Below are 24159 nucleotides of genomic sequence, written 5' to 3'. Positions count from 1 at the left end.
GTTTCTGCGCCGCACGACACTGATACTCGAGGAACCAGAAGGGTGTGACGTGCGCGTTGGGTTGTCCTTACCGGTAACCGAAATCCTGCCACCCATCCCACAAGCATTGTTTACTGACTCAGTTACGTCTGCTCCAATATGTATACAGTGAAACCGGGAGAGAATTCTGTGGTAAAAAGTAACAGGCAGTGGAAGCCCACAGACTCCCACATTTTCTTTAGACATTCGGCTCAGAGATGGAGGTAAGGTTGTCAGCCTTACGCGCCGGCCGGCTGCCCTTCACCCATAAGAATATTCCTGGTACTCATTTCTGTTAGAGGCTGAGTCGACCCCAGCGGCATACTGCGGCTAGAAGAATTAGGTCAACTGAAAAATTCAATGACATCATCGCGAATTGAATCCGCGACCTTCCGGCTTATAGCACAGTGTCTCAACCAACTACGCTACCACGGAGAATTCTGTAAAGAGGTTTATATTTGTCCTGGTATTTTATTACTGTCTTGGTACACCTACAATCCTACAGGTTTCGTAAATCCTGCGAGTTACCTCAGTTTCAAGATCAGAGAGATTTAGTAGCGACGCTGCAACAGATCACAATGAACTGGACGGGATCTGAAAGTAAGTCATCGTGGTCTACTTTAAGACACTAAACACTTTCTTGGTGCGAGTGAGAAAAATAGGAAAACTCTAAGTCTATTCAGTGCCTAGGCCGAGATTCGAACCAGGCACCTCACGAACACAAATCAGAAGTCAACTCGCTCCATGAAGCACCTTACCATGAAGCCTGTGGAAAACGCATTAGGACACACAAGCACATTCAAAACAACGCCGAATTTAGCAACATGTGGAAACTGCCTCTACTCTAAATGTAACTTAACAATGACTAAGTTATATAAATGTGGACAGAGGCAAACACTACAACGCTACTTGCTAGATAAAACATAATGCTACAAAGAAGTTCTGATATACAGCAACAAGTCCAACTGATGCAGGCGATGTTTTCTCTGAGGTACGTCCGTAAATTATATAAACAGAAAACGATCTGGAGGAGGAGGCCCTATTCCAAAACACGTAAAAGTCTTGGAAAGAACAAAATACGGTTAGGGGTTTAGACGGGACCAAAAACCAAGTTTGGCTGTGCTGGCGAAAGTCAGCAGCAAGGCAACATCCGAGTGTGTGCGCGCACGCGTGAAGGAGAGGGCCAGTCAGTGCGTGAGTGCCCGCTCGAATCATTCCCATTAGAGGGGGAGTGACCAGCAACAATCAGACCTCTCCTCTCGTCGGAGGGCCCGTTTCAAAACACGAAGAACGAACAGGTATAAAAGATTAGAAATTGGAAAGAAGGGGGGGCATCTAAAGCAAACAGATAAACCTCAATTAACAATGCAGGAACCTCTTAACGGAGACAAGAGCTTTGTTTTTGAACTTTACGAGAAAAAATCGGGTCGAGAGTGAGGAGACTAAACACAGAATTAAGAAAGTGGCAATGAATAGAGTAACTTGTTCCTGTCTTCCTACTGTTTTGTTACATAAACGAAATTGTAAGTGGCTGGACATGTAGCACGGTTGGACAAAACGTGAAGGTCACGGATCCGCACAATTTAACGAGACGTATTTTGAGGAGCGAAGACGTGCAAAATAGAGAACTCTGGAAATCCGGCAGCAGGGATGCGAGCTGGGAACAATGAAACTCTTGTTTGCACTGTGTTCATCAAGTTTCATATTAAAAGGATGCTGTTCCACAGGCCTTCCTGTGACGCAAGCGAAAAGAATCGCCTTTGTTTCGACGAGAGCAGTGCATGGGATATTAGTTTAATTTCGGGGTCACAATGTCACTTGCTTTAACGCTAAGGAGGCGGCTTCCTGGTAACTGCGCGATGCCAGCGGGAACCAGGCAGAAGCTGCTGCATTGTTGTTGGCAGATTTCCCCCTGCTTCTTGGCACGACGCCTGCTGTGACGTCGATCTCAGCATTGCGGCGCGCATTGTTGGGTCAGGGACACGCGTCAATATCAGCTGTCTCCATCAAGAATTCTTCGTGGAGTCCGGGGTCGTCCTATCAAACCTCCCGGGGTAACTAGAGAGGATGGAAACCAACATCCGCAGATATGTAGTTACAGCAGCGTCGGCACGCGGTCGGCCAGGCAATCGATACCCGTAGACCGCCCTGCTTCTGTTAGGCTGACAGACCAGTGCCGCGCTGCGATATTCTGTGTGGAACAGCGCCAAGCAATGGCTCATCTTGCCTCGCGTCCTCACTGGCATTACTTATCCGTGAGGCAGTTTATCGATTCCCGTAGGACGTCACACTACTAGGCGTAAGAGAGCCGATTATCACGGGGTTTGGGGAACTAGTGCCAGAACTCTGCTTCCGTAGTTAGGTTGGTACTCCTGAACGTATAATAGTAATTTCATCTTGAAGCATATCTGAGTTACGCCGTTTGGATAGATTTAAATACAATAACCTACTTAATTAAGACCGAACAAGATTTTATAGCGGTATCACTCTCGACTTTTATGCGGCAGGTCCTCAGTTCGAATATCTATCGGGAAACCGGCTATCTTGGCAAAAGTTTATCGTGGTTTTCTTCACTCACACAAAAAAGGCGGTATGTGACCTTAATCAGGCTATGAGCCCTTCCTTGTCAATTCATCAGTTGTCTCGAAGCCATACAGTCTGTGAGAGTGAAACTGGCGCACGCTAAACAAATCGACTTGATATCGGACAAAGAGTTAGCGAGCAACAGCGGTTTGGAAGCATTTATCCCCTCATGAGCACATTCCCAGAAAATGAACTGTTCCCTACTGATGCAAATGAAAATTTTTTAAAACTTTCTAAGCATTTCGACTTGGTTTTATTTACTGAGATTACAAAATTGCAGAAATCACGAATATAAATCTTACTTACATATTAAATTTACAGTGAAATCTTCTTCTAGATGAGCATTGGACTAGGTAGGAGAGTCGGACGAACATCTCTCTAAGCCAGGCCAGGCCGCCCTATAACTCGTGAAATAGCCATACAGTCGCACCGTCTACACAATTCAGTGTATGTTACCAGATGTGCGGTTAGTAAGCATACCGATTGCATTTTGCATATGCATAAATTAAGATGGATAAAAGGCATTTGGCCACTAATTAGATAAATGTGCAGTGTAATTTAATGAAAAGAACAATTTGTTGCTTTCGAGATAACTAATCCTGGTAGCAGAACAAGAATGATCAACAGTGCACATAGCACTGCTCCAATTGGGACAGTTCCGGTCACACCTCTTCCCTTATAAGCCATCTTAAATTTCTTTGTCCAACGCTTTACAAGTCATGCAAAAGCTACTGGAAGTAACCGTTCCCTCCTAAATTCTGCGCGCATTTTCTGCCTCCCAGATGCGAGCTCCTATAATATCAATATTAGTGGCCTTATAGGTCATGGAGCTCCCAGTTGTCAAATAACACAAATTTACTAATTATTCACGCGTTTCATAGCCACAGATGTGTAGCAAAGCTCCTGTCACTGGTCTACATGAAACTGAAGTCTCCTGTGCTGCGGTGGCTATGAATGGACTCAGCAAACAGTAATNGCTCTGAAGATGGAGGCGATACGTTCCTCCGAAACGTCGGCCAAAACGAAGAATACACGGCGCCTAAACCCAGAAGACGACTTTCTTCACAGTAATGTTTTAGCTGAAAATGTTTTTTCTGACGTCATTTCTTTCCTGATTTTATGACCTCAATTTTAAAAGCTACAGTTCCCACATGGCCGAAGTGTCGGAGTTTGAGTTCCGATAGGTGCAAGATTTTTCTCCTCTTCAAGTCGTACGGACCGGTTCGGGGCCCCTCTCAGCTTCCTATCCAGTGGGTACCGGGGCGTGAAGCCGACAACTTACCTCAAATTAGTGCCGAAGTCAAGAATTCGTGGATCTATATATCCACGCTTCCATATATCTTCATGTCGTTATGCTTACTTGGTTAAGCACAGGGACACTCACCAATGGAGCTGAGCCCTTCTTGAGAAGCTGCCAATTGTGCAGCTACTCAAGAAGTTCCCAGCATTTTTTGGAACGCGAAGTTTCATTACCATGTTCACAAGAGCCCTCCTCTGGTCCCTATCCCGAGCCAGATCAATCCACTACATAACAGTCCATCCCATCCTATCTCTCTAAGAAACATTTTAATATTGTCCACCCACCTACGACTTGGTCATCCCAGTGGTCTCTTTTCGCCTGCTTTCCCACCAATAGCCTATATAAAATGCTCCTCTCCCCCATTCGTGCTACATGCCCTGCCTATCTCATCCTCCTTGACTTGATCATTCTAATTATACTTGGAGAAGAGTACAAGTTATGAAGCTCCTCATTATGCAGTTTTCTCCAACCTCCTGTTACTCATCTCTCTTCGGTCCAAAAATTCTCCTCAGTAACTTCTTCTCAAACCCCCCCCCCCCGTCTATGTTCCTCCCTTAATGTCAGAGACCAAATTTCACACCCATACAGAACCACAGGCAAAATTATAGTTTTGTATATTCTAATTTTTATGTTCTTGGACAGCAGACAAGAAGACAAAAGGATCTGGACTGAATGGCAGCAAGCATTACCAGAATTCAATCTTCTATTAATTTCCTCCTCAATCAGGTTTTCATTTGTTATTGTCGTCCCCAAAATATCTAAAATGTGCCACAGCTTCAGAACATCTGTTTCCTATCTTTATGTCACGATTCTGTCCTGCATTGTGGTGACGAGACAGTAACATATACTTAAATGTTTACCTACACGGACTTTACTATACATTTCGTTTAAACATATTTTAATCGGCCTAACTATTTTCACGGGTACCCCAAACTCTATCAGAATATTGTACAATACTTCCCTCCTAACTGAATCATAGGATTTGATTTGTTTCATTCTGGTCCGTCACATTAATATTATGAAAAAGCTAAATAGTTCCGTACAGTGTGACTGGTTAAGTTTTTCTTACTTCAATTCTAAACGCCGTATATGTTTCGGTCCTTAAGAGACCACCATCAGAGAGACATCGATAATGTTTGGAAACCACTAATATAATGGGTGTTCTGAATGTTAAAATATATATACATACAATGATTACAATGCACAAATAGATACAAAATCCAAAGTTTTCACAACTGCAGCGGCCATGAAGCCGCTACCACGCAACGGATAATGACGACTGTAACAGACTGCGATTTGTGAAGTGTGTGGAGAAGCGAGAGCATGGTCCTTTCTTTTTATTGCTAGTGGGGTGGGACTAAGTCCCTTGTACTGCGGCCACTTCTGGCCTACTGTACCAGCCCCAGATGATAGGTGAGGGTGATTGTGGAGCAATTGGTGGAATGAAGATTGGCAGGGGAAGCCGAAGTACTCGGAGAAAACCTGCCTCAGCGCCACTTTGTCCACCACAAATCCAACTTGACCAGACCCGGGATCGAACCCGGGCCGCCGAGGTGGGAAGCCAGCGACTAACCGCTTTAGCTATGGCACGGGCCTGAGCATGACCTTACTTGTAGCTGCGACTTGTAAGAGTTCCAGAAATCCGATTACCAATCCAACCTTGTATAGTCACATCCGATAGCGTGACAAATGAGATGTTACATTTGAGAAAGAAGAGATATGGCCCGATGGAGACCCCGGATGTGATAAGAGGGGATTCCCAGTCAGGGGCTGATACAAAACGGTTTGTCCCTTGTGTGGAAGGAGTTGGAAGCTGCAGCAAAATTCTACGTGTAAATTGGTGGATTGCCACGATGGAATCCATTTCTGAGAGGCAACTGAAAGTACACGTTTCCCCAAATATACAGAAAACAAAGGCGCAGGTGCCCAAAGTGAGGACAGTCTGCCCGATACGGGGTAAAGATAAGGTAACATGAACCTAAAATAATAACTGCATACGAAAATATTTGTCCGAAGAATTCGCTGTTCACATTGGCCTGAAGAAAAAAAAAAGAGGCTGCATTGCTCTTGTATACTAACGGTCCTTTAGAAAATCCAATTTGGTAAGCCCAGAAAATCCGCGAGGGACTTGAATTGAACGGTACATATGAATCTGGTCCCCCCTGTAGACTTCAAATTAGTGGGGGATGATTTATGTGTTACGTGACCGTACACGGGATTTGGAATGGTAATGGAATTTACTGGACTCTTAAACCTCGTAACTGCAATTGAGTACAAAAGTTTCAGTAATTCACACAATTTAGAGGCCATTATGGCACGCATTAAATCTTTCGTGTCTTCACTAGGTGCTGCTACGCAACGGCTTCCAATAATGGGGACTCCTCCGCCCCCACGCCTCCGTCAGGGGATGACTGTCTCACAACCACCTCAGACTCGGACTGGTCTGGCTCCCATAAAAAAGAAGAAGAAACTAGTCAAAGTTACAGTAAGATCGAAGGTCAGCCGGCCGTTCGGTGTTAGTGTGAAACGTATTCTGGGGCCCTAGGCCACATATTTAACTGCAGGGTTCGGTACCCGGGGAGAACTCCATAGAAGACACCGCTTCCAGCATTTCTATTGTTGCTTGTGCATATCATTTGCCAAGAATAAGTGTTTAGAGAGCCATTGCCTAGCAAAGCCATTCTTCTCTCGTTTTTTATGCTGTCACGTGTTTACAACGCCAAATGTTAGCAATGGGCATCTTTCACTCTTCCACGGCTCCGGGTTTCAGTATCATGAAGAGAAGTACACAATTTGGCTTAATGACAATGACCCAGAACTAAACGCCCAGTTATTAATATATTTGCGACTTGTTTAACGATGCTTTCAGTGGCTCGACTATGGACAGACGAAAGGTAGGATGATCAGTGAACACTGAAATCTGACTTGGTGGACTGATGTAAACTACGGATATCTTCTGTCAGGAAAAATGGTGTTACGGCGACTTAAACCGACTCCTCCTGAGTTCAAGAATGAAACGTTACTGTCTGAGCGAATTTGATCTGTCGTAAACGCCAAGAAGATGAAGTTTATCTTCATGTTTCCTTAACCAGGATGCGCGTCAACATCGAAATATAAAGGCATTTCGTGAAACCTTCCGAAATTTGCCAAAGCTGAAATATTTGGGAACGGCAGTATCAAATCAAAATTACCTTATCGTAGAGCACATAATTTGGGGGAATTTTTGTTACCATTCAGTGCAGAACACTTTCTCTTCGAGACTGATGTGTAGAAACATAGAGACTCAAATAATTTTATCCGTAGCTTCACATGGGTGTGTAACTACAGACTGGCGGTGCTCCAGAAGAGGGTCGAGGGAACTGTATGACTGGAGGTGACTGGAGGTAGGAGAAGTCTGCATAATGATTAACTACATACTTTTGGGCCGTGACATAGGTGAGGTGGTTAGTCGCCTACTCCCACAGTTGCGGAGCGGGTTCGATCCCAGGTCAGGTCATGTGAGATTTGTGGTGGACAAAGTGACACTGGGGCAAGTTTTCTCCGAGTACTTCCGTTTCTCTTGCCAATTCTCATTCCACCGACCGCTCCACACTCATCATCTATCGTCCGGGGCTGGTACAGTAGGCCAAACAGTTGCCGACTTACCAAGTGGACTTAGTGAATCCCAAGAAACTAAAAAACAAACTACATACGAAGAGAAGGCTACCCGTAAGGCAGCCTCAGAGGTCTGGGTCGACGTATGTGCATCTACTCAGTGATAATGCAGCTTTCGAAGGGTCCTTATCTGATGCGACGTCTCGTCTATATTTAGATCTGCTACGGCGAGAAATTGCCTGCCATTTCTCTTTAATGTGGATATTCTTGTCCTGCATCCGACTGACCCTCTAAAGTCCAGCGGTTATGACATGTATCGCCTGCTTTAACATGCCAAAACTGTACATCCAGCCGAAATAGTGCACTTGTTTTCCGTATGGTTCTCGCAATAAACAGGGACTGTTTCCCTAAACAGCATAACCGGTTGGGCTTTGTAGCGCAGACGTGATGTTTCCAGTGGAGGCAGGATCGAATACATCCACCGCAGCCCTGCGAGTCGTGGCAATTTGTCTCCTCCAAATTAAGCGATGAGCCCAGGATAATTCGTTTCATTGTTTGCGCAACTTTGCGCAGTAGACAATGATAAAGTTGATGACAGCACATAAAAACGTCCGGATCGCAACTGAGACTCGTGAGCGAGGTGCAGCAAACAAACCGTTCGCGATCACCAGTCCCTACCAACTGAAGAGCTCTGTCTGCCATTCGGCAGGTAACAGTTTCACCGAAGGCTCAGCCGGATCGGGTGATTCGAAGAGCGCATGTGCAGGAAGTCTGCACAAGACGAGGAATCCTCGCCCGCTGTCAACCTCCAACGGTGGGTACAGACCTACAGCTATACATGTTCACAGCCGACAGACATGAGAACGGCGTCAAATAGGATGGTTGCTACTTTCCGGAACACCCTGGCTAGGTCTGGGACGCACAATGGGCCCAAAGGTTGTACGAGTGCTTGGGCGGCTGTACCCCCCCCCCCCGGCCACAAGACTGTAATTCAATACGAACTCAAATTTCTAGTTCGTCTGAAGCATGCCCACGCAGCCAAGGGCACTGACTGCACTCGAAAGAGATTTGGGATGTGAATCATGAAATGCAGCTTACATATGCTGAACATTTCCGTTCTTGTGATTATGGAATGAAAGAGAGTGTCATGCATTCAACATTCATGTTGTCTATTATAAGCTTACAGCCGCACATAATATTCTTATACAGGTTGTGTGAAGAATAGCAAATTACAGAGTCGAGTCAGACACATTTTCTGAAGCGTCCATTGTGAATTTGCTTCTCCTTGTGGTTCCGCTGTTCATCTGTTGTAGACGTAAATCACATTGCCGTGCAGATCTTACCCATATTGTGCTGGATTCCTGTGCCGGAAATGGAAACTGCACAGCACCGTACGCACCCGCTGCTGACTGCGACGGTCCAGAGTTCGTGGAAATGCTACTTTTCTCTGGAATGTTGTTAAACATTTCGGGACGAAGGTATAGGGAACGTGCAAATATTTTATGAACGACATAGCAATAAGAGAAAATCATGTTTAATCTCCTGCCGACCCCCTTCGTTTGCTGTTACGCTCATGTGACAGAAATCAGAAATAAGCGCACAATTTCTAACGCAGAGCGACATATGCCAGTTTGTTCTTGAGGGCTATATAATTTGTCTACTGTGTTTGGTTAAATGTAAATCAAGCAGAAATCAAGTATTCTAAATTAAAAAGTGTAGATTAGGCTAGATAAACATAGCAGATATTAAGAAAATCGAAAACTGAAACTCGCTCATGCCAAACAAAGACGGAAACAAATAATATTGAACACAGAGAGTAAACGAACGAAGCAGAAAATTAGAATTCTTCCTTGATTTTATTTTTTAAAAATTGGAAGTACGACTACAAGATGGCGAAAATCAATGCACTGATCTGTAACTGCAGGAGAGCTTGAGCAGTCATGTGAGTCTGTGAGATGCATTCTAATTGCCCAGCTATAAGATTACAACCGGCTGTAAATGAACATGAACGATCAAAGACCGCATTTCGAAAACATGTATGTTCCAAACTGGGTAAAATGGTGTTCGGTCTTGATTTGCACATGGGAAGAGACGACGCTTTACCGTCTGTTCCGTGGGTGTGTTTTACTGGGACGACAGAACCAAGACTGAATTAACCAGCGGCCCTTTGTATCGACTCCAAACACTAAATTTCATTTAAATATGATCATTACTTTAGGAGATACTTCGTACCTTCCCGTTGTACCTCAAGCTTGTATTTACTGAAGCACATTTTCCTCAGCAGACAATCTACGCGAAAGCACTAATAAAAGACATATCTTTTAACTACCCAAAGCACAAATGCGTTTGCAGATCAAACTGAAAGCAATCGAGAGACTGACAACAATGCAGTTTTGATTTTCGACGAGTTCACTGTGTGAAAAAGCACAGAAAGGATTACTGCCATCTAGTGAGGGCATTCACTTAACCAGGGAACGTAGCATATACGTATTTCTTCTACTGCCCACTAGAGGCAGCACGGAACGCCAAAACATCGACCAGATGGAGCTTCGATATATGTTCCAGGGAGGGGGCGGATAATGTAATACGATGTAATATTACTGATTTGTTTTGAGAGCATTCAATATTGGGAGTTGCTCGTACGGTTCGAATCTCGGCCGAGACACCGTCATTCCTGACTGATGATTTTCGTGGTCTTCCTTAGTTTCTCCAGGTAAATTACAGCATAGTACCTCGATTAGGTCACGAGAGATTCTTTCCACATCCTCTTCAAATCATCATTCATTTTTCTTCCTACCATTCGACACTATAAAATCGGGGTCGTGAAATTACACGCATATACTCGTGTGTGTGTGTGTGTGTGTGTATATATATACATAAATGGACACGTTGCCCATCACAGTTGCCGCGAGGTCTAAGGCTGGGGCCACACGAGGGCACGAAGTACGTCCGTTGCAACGAACGTACTTTATGACGGACGTTGCTGAGGATACCACACAGTTGCAGAATGCGGTGCGTAGTTTTTTGTCTGCAATGGAGCCAGAAGAAAGCGTAGCATTCGCCTCCTTTGTTTATATCTACAACGGACGTCACGACGTTCGTTACAACGGACGCATTTTGTGCGCTCGTGTGGCCCCAGCTTAAGGCATGAACTGTCTTCTCCCGCTCGAATACTACGGCCGTGGGTTCGAATTCCACTAACGGTATGGATGTCTGTGTGCGTTAATTCTGTTTGTGTTGTCCTGTGAGTATGTAGAGGCCTTGCGACGGGCTGATCCCCGTCCAAGGAGTCCCATCTATTCTAGTTGTATTACGAAACTGAAAAAGCGGCCAGGGCCAAACAAAGGGCTGTGAAATCCCCCCCCCCCAAAAGTCCCTCAGAGTTATTATTAATTAACTGCAAATGGGTTTTCACCCGGTGGCAGTGGTACTACAACAAGACAACAGACAAATCACACACATAAACACGTTCAAACAAAACTCTGCACACAAACATTAGAAGAGAAGTGAAACACTATATACGTAATAACCTAACAGTAATGAATGCGCAATGCTCTAATCCTCCAATCCTTGGCCCAGGATCTGTTACTGATCGCAGTGGAGCTCTTTCTCAACAGAAATAACCTCCGATAGAGGAAATTAAGTAGATACAACACCAAAACGATGTAGACCTACACACAGTTCTTAGCTGTAACCATCAGAAAATAATCTGCATAGTGACATCAGATATTTTGAGCGACCAAATAACAACTAAATTTAACTCAAAAACAACTGAAAACCGTCACCGAAAATCGCTTAATGGCAAGGACCCCCAATGCAGCGAAGACACCATCACATGTATGTGTGACTATAGACGGGGTTTATGTTTTGGATTGGATTTATCGACCACTTTGCCACACGACTCGGAATTACAAGTAATTACAGCGCCATTGCTAACATTCACACTTTACAAATCACTACTGCAGACACTAAGTCTTCTCCAGCCTGTATTGTCTTCATTAGTCGTTCCCAGGTAACGGCTTCTAACAGAGGAGATTTTTCAGTTTCGACTCTCACGCCATTCCCGGCTGGCCACCGTGTCACAACTGAACTGTTAACTAACTAAGGTCCCAACCTCGTCTTGCTTACAAACTCTCGGCACGGGCCACGTAGAAAACACATCTCTTTCGTTGTTGAAATCAAGCTGTTACATTGTTACGAACCTGCTGCCTAGCAACGGGAACATATTTACAGAGCCATTGCCCAGATAAGGGGTCTGGTATAGCTGAAATATTCATGAGATACTTAGAACGTACCCAATTACTGAATTTCTGAAAGAACACAATGTAATTGTTTATTTCTGAAACGTAAACGACATATTAACTGTGAAGAAAGTCGTGTTCTGGGTTTTGGCGCCGTGTATGCTTCGTTTTGGCCGACGTTTCGGAGGAAGGTCGGCCAAAACGAAGAATACACGGCGCCAAAACCCAGAAGACGACTTTCTTCATGGTCATCGCCGTGAAAACCTCAAAACTGACATATTAACTGTCTCTAACATACCCCCCTCCCCCGAATACAGAATACCCACGCAGACTTTACTTCCACAAATACAATTCAAAACTAATTTACCTAGAGCTAAACTTCACGAACGAATGTAATCGATTAATATTTGGCACACTTCGAAAACCTACTGCTACAAATTAATCTTACAAAACAACCTGTATCATCCATACAAACAGAATAAATCGGCAATGAGATAATTGGTTTGCCGTACGAATACATATTCAGTCACACAACAGAGCAAAAATAACAAACTACAAATCATGAAAGCAATACTATAAAACAACAGGGAATTCACACACAAAAATCAATTCCAACAAAAAAACCCACAACCGACATAGCAATCAGAATGACTAATTTACCTGCTTCGGCACGGACAAAGAGTTATCACATAGAAATTAGAGAACACAGATATACAAGCTTCCTTAAGAACCATCGACGTAAAAATCATATATTCCATAGAATTGAGCCCTCCTTGAGAATCCGCCAGTCGCTAAGCCGCTCAAGAATTTCCCAACATTTTATGGAACCCGAAGGTTCATGGCCGTGTTCACAAGAGCCCTCCACTGGTTCATACATTGAACGAGATCAGTACAGTCCGTACAACCTCATCGTATCTTAAGTTACGTTTTAAAATTATTTTGCCACCTAAGTCTAGGTCTTCCTAATGGTCCCTTTCCTTCTGGTTTCTCCTAAAAAAATCCTATGTACATTCATCGCTCCGTACGTGCTACATGCCCTGCCCACCTCAACTTTATTCTAGTTATATTTAATGAAGATTACAAGTTACGAGGCTGCTCATTGTGGGGCATTTTTCAGCCTCTTGTTACTTCATGACTCTTTGGTACCAAACTTATTCGTCAGCACCCTGTTCGCAGACACCATGCAGAAACACAGGCAAAATTACAGTTTGAATATTCTAATTTTTACGTATCTAGACAGCAGACGAGAAGACGAAAAGCTCTGGGCTGAATGGCAGCAAGCATTACCCGAGTTCAGTCTCGACATAATTTCTTCCTGAATCAAAACTTGATTTGTTATTCTCATTCCCAAATATTTATACTGCGTCATTTTGTCAAAGTATATGTCTGCTGGTTGTATATTACGATTTTGCCCTTCATTCTGATAACAAGACGTCATATTTCATTTAAACAAGTTTCAATACTCGTAAGCCTAACTATTTTCATTTGTACCCCAAACTCTACGAGAACATTCTATAATTCTACCCTCCTAACTGAAACGTAATCTTTCTTGAAGTCTATGACTAGCTGATATACCGTCTCACTGTACTCCCATTCTTATCTCCAGTACCTGACGAACGCAAAAATATATTTAATAGTTGATTTCTTATTCGTGCGTCGAACCCGCACTGATGGTGCCCAATAACTTCGTCTATGTATGGACTTAATGTCCTTCATCTTCTGAGATGGATACAGGATACAATTTTGTAGGGAATTAACAACAGTAATATTCTTCGATGCCGGTCACGGTAGCCGAGCGGTCTAAGGCATGCATTGTATTCGCTCGCTCGGAAGCCGAGTCGTGGGTTCGAATCCCACTCAGGGCATGGTTGTTTGTGTGCGTTTTTCTGTGTATGTCTACAGGTAGAGGCCTTGCGACGAGGTGATCACTCGCCCAAGGAGTCCTACCGTATGTGTAAGATCTAGAAAAACCGAAGTGAACGGAGTTCATGGGGGTAGGCCTAGGCCCACTGGGGCTGTAGTGCCAAGGAAAAAAATTCTTCGATAATTACAACATTCAGTATTATTACCCTTCTTACTGATACGTTAATAGACTCCTTCCACTGCTCAGGCAATTCTTCCTTACTCCAAAGAGAATGAATGCGTTTATGCATCTCACATTACTTGCTTAAAATAGTTCTGCTTGAGTGAGATCAAACCTGGCAATTTGTACGTTTTAAACCTTCCAGTAGCAATCTGAACCTCAAGTAGACTAGGCAATCAAGTACATTGAAAGTTATATGCAAACAGCCGCGTAGATTGGATGTTATATGCAAACAGACACGTAGATTGTGCTATGTTATCTGCGAAGAGATAGTAACGTACATTGGGTTCTGTTACTTGAGGACATACAGACATAATGAAAGCTATAGGTCACCTTCCATTTTTTTTTTGTCGTAATGCTTTTACCATTGAGAGAGGGCGAGTCATGTCGTAATGACGTGTATTTTGAGTATTATTTCATCGCCTTTACTAGCGTTTCGTGGCTCAGTTTCATGCGCTGTAATGCATTTGAAAGTTGTGTATGGGGAGCACACTGAGACGATCCCTCCAGTTTAGTGCCTATGCCTGGAGATGTGAGGATCCCTATATATCTTGGCATGTTGGTATATACTATATTCCTGGCATATTTACCAAAATCTATCACTCTAACAGGTCTTGGAGGTCCATTGGGTTGTGAGAAATCGAGGCTTCCACATTTTCTCTAGACAATCAGCTCACAAATGACGGTGAGGTTGTCAGCCTTACACGCCGGCCACCCGTCACCCCCAGGAAGATTCCTGGTATTCATTTCTGTTAGAGGCTGAGTCGAACTCAGGGCCATAGTGCGGCTGGAAGGATTAAGTCAATTGAAAAATCAACTGACCACATCGGGAATATAAGTCGCGACCTTCCGACTTGTAGTGAAGTCCCTCAACCAATTACGCTACAGCGCGCCCCTCATGTTCATCGAAACTGAGGCTGTAGCTACCACAGCTTTCTTTTTTTCCTTTTTACAGCCATGAAAACAGAAATCAAATTACTGAACAGGTTATGAGGTTTGTGGTCTTAACTGTGATAACGATCTAGATTTCCATTCGGGAGGTTTTTTGTTCGAATCTCGACCGAGACACTGGATACCTCGACTGAGGGTTTTCGTGCCTTTTGTCAGTCCCTCGAGGCGAATGCCAGGATAGTACCTCGATTAATCCACGACCAGTTCCTCCCGTATCACTTCCAAATTACTGTTCACTATCATCCCACCATTCGACACTACGGGCTTACAGTCTGGACTATTGTAGGGGGGGGGAGTGTATAAAGCGCAAAGGCGTAAATGATATTGGTACAATAAGTAAACCGCTACATTTTGGTAAGTATTTAGAGAATCAAAACCTTAGAACTACATATATACCGCACGCTTACTAACATTCTCGAGAGCTCATATGATTCGGACTGCCGACGAAGCCATCGAGGTCGGCGGCCCTGACCTATCGTGACCCGATGCGACCTGACCTCGTTCGTCCGGCGACCCAATAGCGGCGCGGAGTCGCCCGGTCTGCAGCCGTTGCGATCAATATGCACACGTTAAGTTCGTGGTCATCATGCACAGGAATGCATGGCAACCACGCGAACACGACTGTACTGCACGTAGCCTACAGTGGATAGTTCACTGCAGGAAGAGTGGAATCCTCCAACAGGACACGAAATTGTCTTGCTGTTTAGCTCAGAGGCAACGAATTTTCGAGACAATGAAACAATAACGGAATTTCCTGCCTTGCACGCCACACATGGGCAGTCCTGACCGAAATCTGTTGACGATTGGCACTTGCTGGAGCCCACTCTCCAGCTCTACCATTTCCACAATCCCCACCCTTCACAGGGGCCCCAGATCTTGAGGTGAGCCGTGATGTAACTACATTCGTCTTCTCTCAAAATGGCATCCGTGAGTGGTAAAAATGGTAACAATTTACAATATAATTTATTCACTGGGCGAATAATCCTTCTATACAAGGTCTGAAATGTTCCGTTCGGGAAAGCGCCCATTTTTCGGGAACACAAGGCATATAAATCACACTCCTCCCCCTCCCCCCATCTCTGTGTGTCGGATCAGACTGCAGTCACTTCAAGCGGCCCACAGTTGACCTCCCGTCCCCATGCAGAACACAAACCACGGTTCTCACAATGCCCAGTGCCGTAGGCAGCCTATCTGTATTGTGACATGGCACCTGACAGCCACAGTAATGATGCTACGAGAGATTGTCCGTAGCATGGAAACGGCTGGATAGCAACACGTGACAGGTGGTTTCTGCGACAAACAGCATGGGACGCCGGTAACGATTTGAGCAAAAGAGGGCATTGTTGAGACCCGTACTAGTAAACACGTAGAATACTTAGTGTGTGCCGTATTGAGAAGTCAAGTGCGTGAATTAGCGACAGCAAATCCAACTGCCAATCCAAACCCCATGTCTAATGACTGAACACGTGAGAATATTTACTATAAACGACGTTTCAGATATACGTAAGCCCTACGTAATAAAATTTTAGACATTTTCACGGCGGCGACTCTTCTTTGGTTGTGACACAGTGTAGTCTTGTACGCGGTTACTGACATTTCGGAGGAACATGTTCTCTATATATTGTGGCATGTAGACCCATTTCTAGGAAACCTGTTGACAAAACACAGATTCTTGAAAATCAACTGCTTACGGAACATGCTTCCTGGGATACGAAAATGAAAGAAGTAGATACTTTGACAGCAACTCGGTACGGAACAGGTTTCCGTGTAAACGAGTGATCAACCAGCATTTCCTTGGATACCGCCATGCTACGAGGGAAAGTCAGAAATTATCCGCACTTTCGCCGTAACACATCTTTAGATTTGTCACACTGCTTTCTGCGCATGCATGCTTGGTACTATAGTGATCAGGTGATCGAAGTTTGACCTTGACCGCGTCATTTTCCTCGATGCTGTGACAGTGTAAACATGGCCGCTCCGTTAGCAGTGTGCACCAAGGAGGACCAAAGAGCAGTGATCCGATTTCTCTCATTGGAAGGTGTGTCAGGGGCTGAAATTCTTCGGAGGCGTTCAACACAAACGGGCACAGTGCTCTATCGCGTAGAAGTGTGTATGAGTGGATCGAGAAGTTTAAAAGTGGCCGGACAAGAAATTCAAGACTCAATTTTCCGCGGGAAAGGTAATGCTAACCGGTTTTTGGGACTCAAAATGGCCTATACTGGAAGACTACCTGGAAAAATGGTGTACGATCAATAGTGCAAGATATAGTGATTTTTTGGCCAACAATCTGAAGCCAGCAATTCGCAACAAACGTCGAGGCCTATTGTCGAAGAAAGTGTTGTTGTTGCATGACAATGCACGCCCACACATGGCCGGCCAGACCGTTGAAACCATTACCATTTGTGTTTCGAGGTGCTGGAACACCCTGCCTACAGCCCACATCTCGCCCCCTTCCGACTATCATCTCTTTGGACCGCTCAAAGATGCTTTACGAGGTCGTCGATTTTCTACGGACAAAGACGCGGTGGGTAAATGGTTGCGCGATCAACCAAAAACCTTCTTCTTGGAGGGAATACGCAAGCTTGTGGACCGCTGGACCAAGTGCATAGAAAAGGAAGGAGACTATGTAGAAAAATGACGTACTTGTTCAACCCCTACATTTGTGTATATAAATTCGAAAAAAAACAAGAGTGTGGATAATTTTTTACTTCCTTACGTACATTAGCGGCCGTTCAGATAAGAACCAAGTCATAAAAATTGATATTACTTATACCACGTGGAGGTGGGGTCGTGTGCCTCCATCGTGGCCCTGCGAGTCGTGGAAGGCGAGGAAGGGGGAAGTCCTGAATCCGAGACGGTGGAGTGTGGTCGCGGGTCCCGCAAGACTCTGACCCCAGATTGACTGCGCTGGCGAGGACCGGCAGCGGTTGTGGACGGCGGACCCATCCTTTCGTCAGGGGGCGGCGCCCCGCATCGGCGGACCCGCGACTGTCTTTCAGTGGTGGAAGTCTGGCAGTGGGCCCCAGATGGATGCTTTATTCCCGGGCCACTGGCAGACTACCCGTCGGTCGTAATATGAGACTCGACTCGTCCAGTTCATGCCTACGCGGCAAGGGATACGAACACAAAAATGGAGGCACTGTTGGGGCGCCTCGAATTTATGCGTCAGGGGATAGCAGACTGGCCACCAAAGGTGTCGATGTAGGTTCGAATAACCTCCACCGTAGCCCTGTGGGTCATAAAGGCGACGAAAAGGGAACCCAGTGCCTGGGAGTATGACCCGGCCGCCCTGTTACCTGGGGGAGCCTCGAATCTGAGACTGTAAAATGTGGTTGAGTCCCGCGGGGCTGCCCTGGCGAGACCAGCAGCAATTATAAAGGACAGACACATCCTCTCGTCAGAGAGGATGCTATATAAGGACTATGACCGCAAGTGTTCAGTTGAAAATGAAAATTCTGGTCGTGAGTCTCAGGGGGCTTGACGTCAAGACGAACTCACTGGCGATAAGCTGCCAGTCGCAAAGTAACTCTGACTCTAACTCTGAACCCAGTCAGTTCTGTACGGGAGTCTGAAGCAAGAACAGTTCAGTCGGAAGGGAGCCGCCGTTCAGATAGAACTTGAGCAAGGAAGCAGAAGAAGGGCGTTGCGTTGACGGTTGGACTTCTATTATTAGTTGTACTTGAGCAACAGGATGCAAGCAATATAAATAATGTAATTACGAGATGTGTGTTAAAATGGTAAACAAATCGAGTATACAACCCGAAACCCGTCCGGACCGGAAATAGGGGCTAGCTCTATCTATTGGACCCAACTGCGTAGGTTTTACCTGAGGACGGAAACAGAATCCAGTCTCTGAAAAGTTGTGTTTTTAAAAAGAAACAGGACGGTTTATAGAAAAGAGACAAGACGATGGATAATGTCCAAAAACATAATACTTGGACTATTAAAGTATTTGCTTGGAGTGACTATGGAATACCACGAATGACAATGAGCTCAGTCTGTGTCTCGACCGACACTGGAGCCTCGCGGTGAAACAGGGTTCCATCGTCAAGGACATGAATATTTGTCAGGTACACGCCGTTGATGTGGACCAGGTCTCCCACGTGGCTCAATGTGCCAATGAGTTCACGGTTCCGAAGAATTGGAAGGAGTGAAATAAAGAGTACTGATAAAGGTGTGTAACCCATCACCATACAAATATAAATATTTGGAGCGGTTATTAAATATGTCCTCCAAGACATTAATAATTACATAAACAAACAACAGCCTTAAAAATTTCAATATTTTTTAATCATGCATCGGTATTGATGTTTCCGCCGCAACACTTCGCACGGTAGCCATATTGCAAATTTAGGTGACTGGATTTCGTAAATTACAAAGCGGCCGAGCTTCATGAAATTCTGTGAATTTTTGCCACAAATTGGTCCCTCTACTGAATAAGGGTGTGGATAACCACGTATAGTTTTGAAGAAGTAACTCCGTCCTATAGGACTCGCAGAATGTAAGAAAATGCCATACTTAGTTAACATATCCCAGTCTTTCAAAATATGGGCCGTTTTCTATAAAAATATCAAATGTGAGGAATGACGTACCGGTATATTGTTGGGATAGGAAAAGTTTCCTCCTCCTCGTTATTGTTGGTGTCATTATTGTTGGCATTGTTGTTGCCCAGACTGCAGAGGACGATCGAAGACATCGTTACAGTTCCCTGAAGCTTTGATCCCACTGTACAATTAATATTCACGGTTACCTAGACACAATGCCCATAAGAAAACTCCATTTTGAATTGTCTTGGCCGTCAATGTTCGTGTATGATCGGTAAAGTTCGTTACTTTTCGGCCGAAGTATATGCAGATAACTTCCGCTTGTAAACACAGCACCAGCTGTTAAACAACCAACAATGTTTCTTTATGAAATGTCATTTTTGAGCCGTTTTCATAAGGGTTCATAATATATTAAAACTAATTAGATATTATAAAACACTATGCTAGGAATCAAGCTTTCTTGATAAAAAGAGGGACGTCACACTGCCCAATTCACTAACTGTTTCTAAATAAAAAAAAGATATTGACTCTTTCATAGGCAATTATACTAAAAATCAACAATTGAAATTATTGTCCACTATAAGGTTCTGCAAGCACTATATCAGTAAGGTCTGATATTCAGCAGTGTCTGTGATATCTTGAAGTCTAATAGCACCTGTGATTATGAAGCATTTTCAATCTTATTGCGTATCATTTTGGTAATATACACATGTACTTCTGAAAAATCGAACAAAATACTATAAATTGCTTCCTACAATCATACATATAAAACACTACGTTATTTTATAAACAAAACTGTGTATTGCCAATAATTTATACTGCTTATGACGTCATAAACGGACAACTCGACACAAAGAACTGATCAACAGAAACGAAAGTGTGTACATCCAGTTCTCTTGTCGCGCGATCACACACCAACGAATATGGCCAACAGTCCATTTCAAAACCAAATTCCGTTGACTCACTAGCACCAGCTGTTGCTTGAATACGAAACCAAATATTAACACCAAAATCAGTCGCACAGAAACCAAAAATGGACACATACAAAATATAACTGGACGAATCTTTCCTCACATCGAAACTTCCAGGTTCCTTGCTTGGCTTGCGGACTCTTGCCCCATTTGAAGGCCGTTTCTACCCGCCCGCAATGAACCCAGCCATTGCACGCTTCCTACCGTGCCAGCCACCCGATGCTACTTGTTACCAGTACACGACAGCGGCACGGCCGGTCGCCTTCGCTGGAACTAGTCTTCACGTAGACGCCCGAAAGTATCCGAATATTGTCGATGCATGCCGCAACGTGAAATGATAAGAAAATGGAAGCCAGTGCTCGTGGTCATGGACTTCTGGGCCGCGGGTTTCTAACGTGTTTATTTGCTCTTCATCTTTTCGTCTTGTCACCATGTTCTTAAAGGCAAAATAAACAGCAACTCTACCAAGTAAAATGTCAATTTCCTAGTAAAAATTGAATTAATTCGAGATTTCCCTAGTTTTACCTTAAGCAATAACTGTGAGAAAACCAGTCTTTCAGCAAGGCGTACCGGCCAGCATTGCTAACAGTATAAATCAGTTTCTTTGTGTTTTTAATATCAATTTTGCCTCCCTGGAGGATAACTTTCCGTTCTACAATCTTAATCAAATCGTTATTGCACATGTTTTCATTGTCCTGACTCAAGATGCTGGCGGATTGACTGAGTTATTTTGGCCGAGTGGTAGCGTAATACGAGGGAGGGTCAGTAAAGAGGTCACAAATGGATATAAAACGTGAAACATGTGACGTTCGAACCTGGCAAAAACATTTATTTCTCGACATATCCTCCACCAACATTGATACACTTGTCCCATCGATTTACCAGTGCGACGAAATCGGGAACATACAAGTCTTTTGGCTGTTCTCTCAGCCACTTCCGCATCTGGTCGGGCTTCATCTGCGACTTTCGAACGTTCTCGAGTGAATTTCTCGGTCCAGCTGTGAACCGCTTTACGCGACAAACACTTCAGACCGTAAAGAGGAAACATTTCTTCATTAATATCCTTTGCATTGAGTTCTTTTGCCAACAAGAAAAAAAAGCACAACAGACCGCTACTCTTCGCCAGTAGTACACTCCTCAAGCGCGGTCGCCATCATGACTACTGAAACCAGCATCTAAGATACATACACATCTGCTACCTGGACCGTCATGAAACTGGACCGTGCTGCTACGTAGTGGTGCACATATAAAACCTATTACGTCCATTACAACTGTTTTACTTCCATTTGTGACCTATTTAGTGACTCTCCCTCTTAATTCAGCGATGATGAGTCATCAGTTCGCTAGCTGAGGGTGTATTCCAACCACAAAGAGCGAATACTCACTACAGAATATTGAGTGTTTATTGAACTGCGTATATAATCCGTACCAGAGCTAGTAGACGTGAGTACGGCCGAAAGCCTCTCAGCAACAACCAGACAAAATGCGTCGGTCAACTCCAGCCATCTGGTTCTTATATACATTCTTATCTAAAGTTACAGCCCAATATCACGAGACCATGAACCCCCTAGACTAGAGAATAACATGTGCACCAAAGTTAAGGAAAGGAAAGTGATTAGTTACTTCAAGACGTTGAAATAACTCCAGAAATTCACTGACTTATGAAATGACAAGGATAGATATTACATTTTTAAGTGGAAGCAGGCTAACCTCTTGAAACGCTATAGGAATTAATGGAGGACATGAAACAAGACATCACACTCAAATATCACAAAACTATAGGATGGAACAAGTTTTTGCGGTATTTTTTACTTGTGTATACGAGAAAGTACTGCCACGTATATGTCTGACTATTAGACAGGGTACGGATTGGATGATTGGATTTACTGACACCTTATAGACATTACTCGGAACTACAGGCAATTACAGCGCTATCGCTAATCTCCGCACTTTACAGTTCACTGTTGCAAACACTTGTGTCCTCAGTCTATTACAGTCTCCACTAGCCGTCTCCTGGCAATGGATTTTAACACAGGAACTATAACAGTATCACTGATTTACACACTCCCAATACTGTGGTACCACATAACATATAAAGTCTTCTCTTTGCAGCTAGACTCTCGGCTCCACTGAACTGCACTCAGTTCCTAAGCTCTCAAGCTCACATCTTGGCAGGCTGGCGTCTCGAAACTCAACTGAATCTCAGGTGCCACCTCTTTTCAGTCATTTTCGACTGCAGCCTCGAGGCAACCCCCACAGAAAACACCGTTTCTGTGGTTGTCCCAACAATTCCTCTATTGTTGTAGAGGCATACCTACCTAGCTGCTGCATATAAACGGCAGTTCTTCTATTGTTGCTTGTATATTCGTTTGCCGCGGAAATGTGTGTACCTAGACTTCGCCTAGCAACGGACATCTGCTCTGGCTCCACTATTCCGGCTTTTAGGCGTCGTGTCACAGTATTATAATAATTACCAGTTTCCCGAACATTCTCGAAAGCTGGGATCGTGGGTTCGAATCCCACTCAAGGCATGGATATCCGTGTGTGCGTTTATTCTTTGCTTGTGTTGTTCTGTGGGTAAGTAGAGGCCTTGCGAACCCCGCACAAGGAGTCCCACTGACTATGTAAAAAAGACTATGAAACTGAAGAAGAGGCAGGGCCCAAACAACGGGCTTTAGTGGCACTGATGAATGAATGAACCAAGATGAAATGTTAAGGAATTTGTACCAAAGGAACGTGAACCGTGTACTACTGGCTCAATGCAACGTTCGACAAAATATCTTCCATAAAATGACTTCCCCCCCCCCAAGAGGTTACAGAGATTCAGATATATTGATCAGTGGGCAATTACGTTGCGGGAGAAGTCGCTACTTCACTAAGTAGCTACAAACGCGCAACGAGCAGCGGCGCCTATGCACTACTGCCCACTACGAAGCAGATTGCTGCTGGAAAGATACGAGTGCGTGCAGGCAGCGCAATCACTAACTCCGTAGCCTGTAGTCCGCAAGCGAACTATACCGAACGAGGGACCACCGCTTGTCGGCGAAATTAGTGCCAACTTTTACGGATAGAGGGTGTCACGTGGTCAGCGTAACGCATCCCCACGGCCATTAATATCGGTTTTCTAGACAGGACGTACGAAGCAAGTCGCATGAAGTCTGACCACCCGTTTATGACTGTCTGCCCTCGTTAGCACTGATGTCGCGAAATCCTACAACTTCTTTCAGTCACTTCAAGCAGTAAGCGAATTGACGGGCTTCACATTTTATGAAGGTCGTTTTGCGTGAGAATGGAGATCGGTGAAACATACGTTATGCTTCCGTACCTACTAGAACAAGGGTCTCAAAACTACGGCCCGCGAAAGAATTGTGCAGAAATGCGCCAATTGAACTAATTTTCCAATGAGCACTGGTAAAAAAATACTTGTTCATAGATTTCAAATTCATTTTTAAGATGGTGTTTAAAATATACTGATATTTCATATTATGTTAATATTAATATTATTCACAATTTTACTAATTCTGGACCGTATACTACGCGATATTTATTCGTACTTGTTCGGTCTCGATCGGCAGTGTCACTTCTTGGCAATGTAGGTAGCGCGAGCAGTTCGTTACCAGCCGTCTTGTGCAGAAGACATCTTTCAGTGGTGCACTGTAATTCTAACAGATCATCACCACCGCCGGTGTCGTACTTACTACCATTTTTGTATTAAAGGCAACTTATGCCCAGTTTCCCTCAGAGCAAAGTTGATACTTCTGGAAAGCCAAGTGAAAAATTGTAACTTTGTTCATATGCTATACTGTGCAGAGTTGCATAAAGAGGGTGAAGCTGAATTTTCTTCCTCGTTTGAAAATTTAGTCATTTCAGATTT

At 44.2% G+C, this 24159-nt stretch overlaps 1 protein-coding gene across 2 annotated transcripts in view; it reads right to left on the bottom strand.

Moving 5' to 3' along the window:
• Window positions 1-20513, bottom strand: part of LOC111874598 (voltage-gated potassium channel subunit beta-2) — a 78965-nt gene extending 58452 nt beyond the window's left edge. For both annotated transcript variants that reach the window (XM_023870223.2, XM_023870225.2), the window contains exon 1: window positions 19363-20513. In XM_023870223.2, the coding sequence (XP_023725991.1) occupies window positions 19363-19466 (104 nt within the window). In that variant the 5' untranslated portion in view covers window positions 19467-20513. The remainder of the gene's footprint in view (window positions 1-19362) is intronic.
• Window positions 20514-24159: the final 3646 nt, after the last annotated feature.

This window comes from Cryptotermes secundus, unplaced genomic scaffold (assembly GCF_002891405.2).
Source record: "Cryptotermes secundus unplaced genomic scaffold, Csec_1.0 scaffold1415, whole genome shotgun sequence".
NCBI classification, from domain to species: domain Eukaryota; kingdom Metazoa; phylum Arthropoda; class Insecta; order Blattodea; family Kalotermitidae; genus Cryptotermes; species Cryptotermes secundus.
Note: the sequence above shows the minus strand (reverse complement) of the source record. Positions and strands in the feature narration are given on the sequence as shown.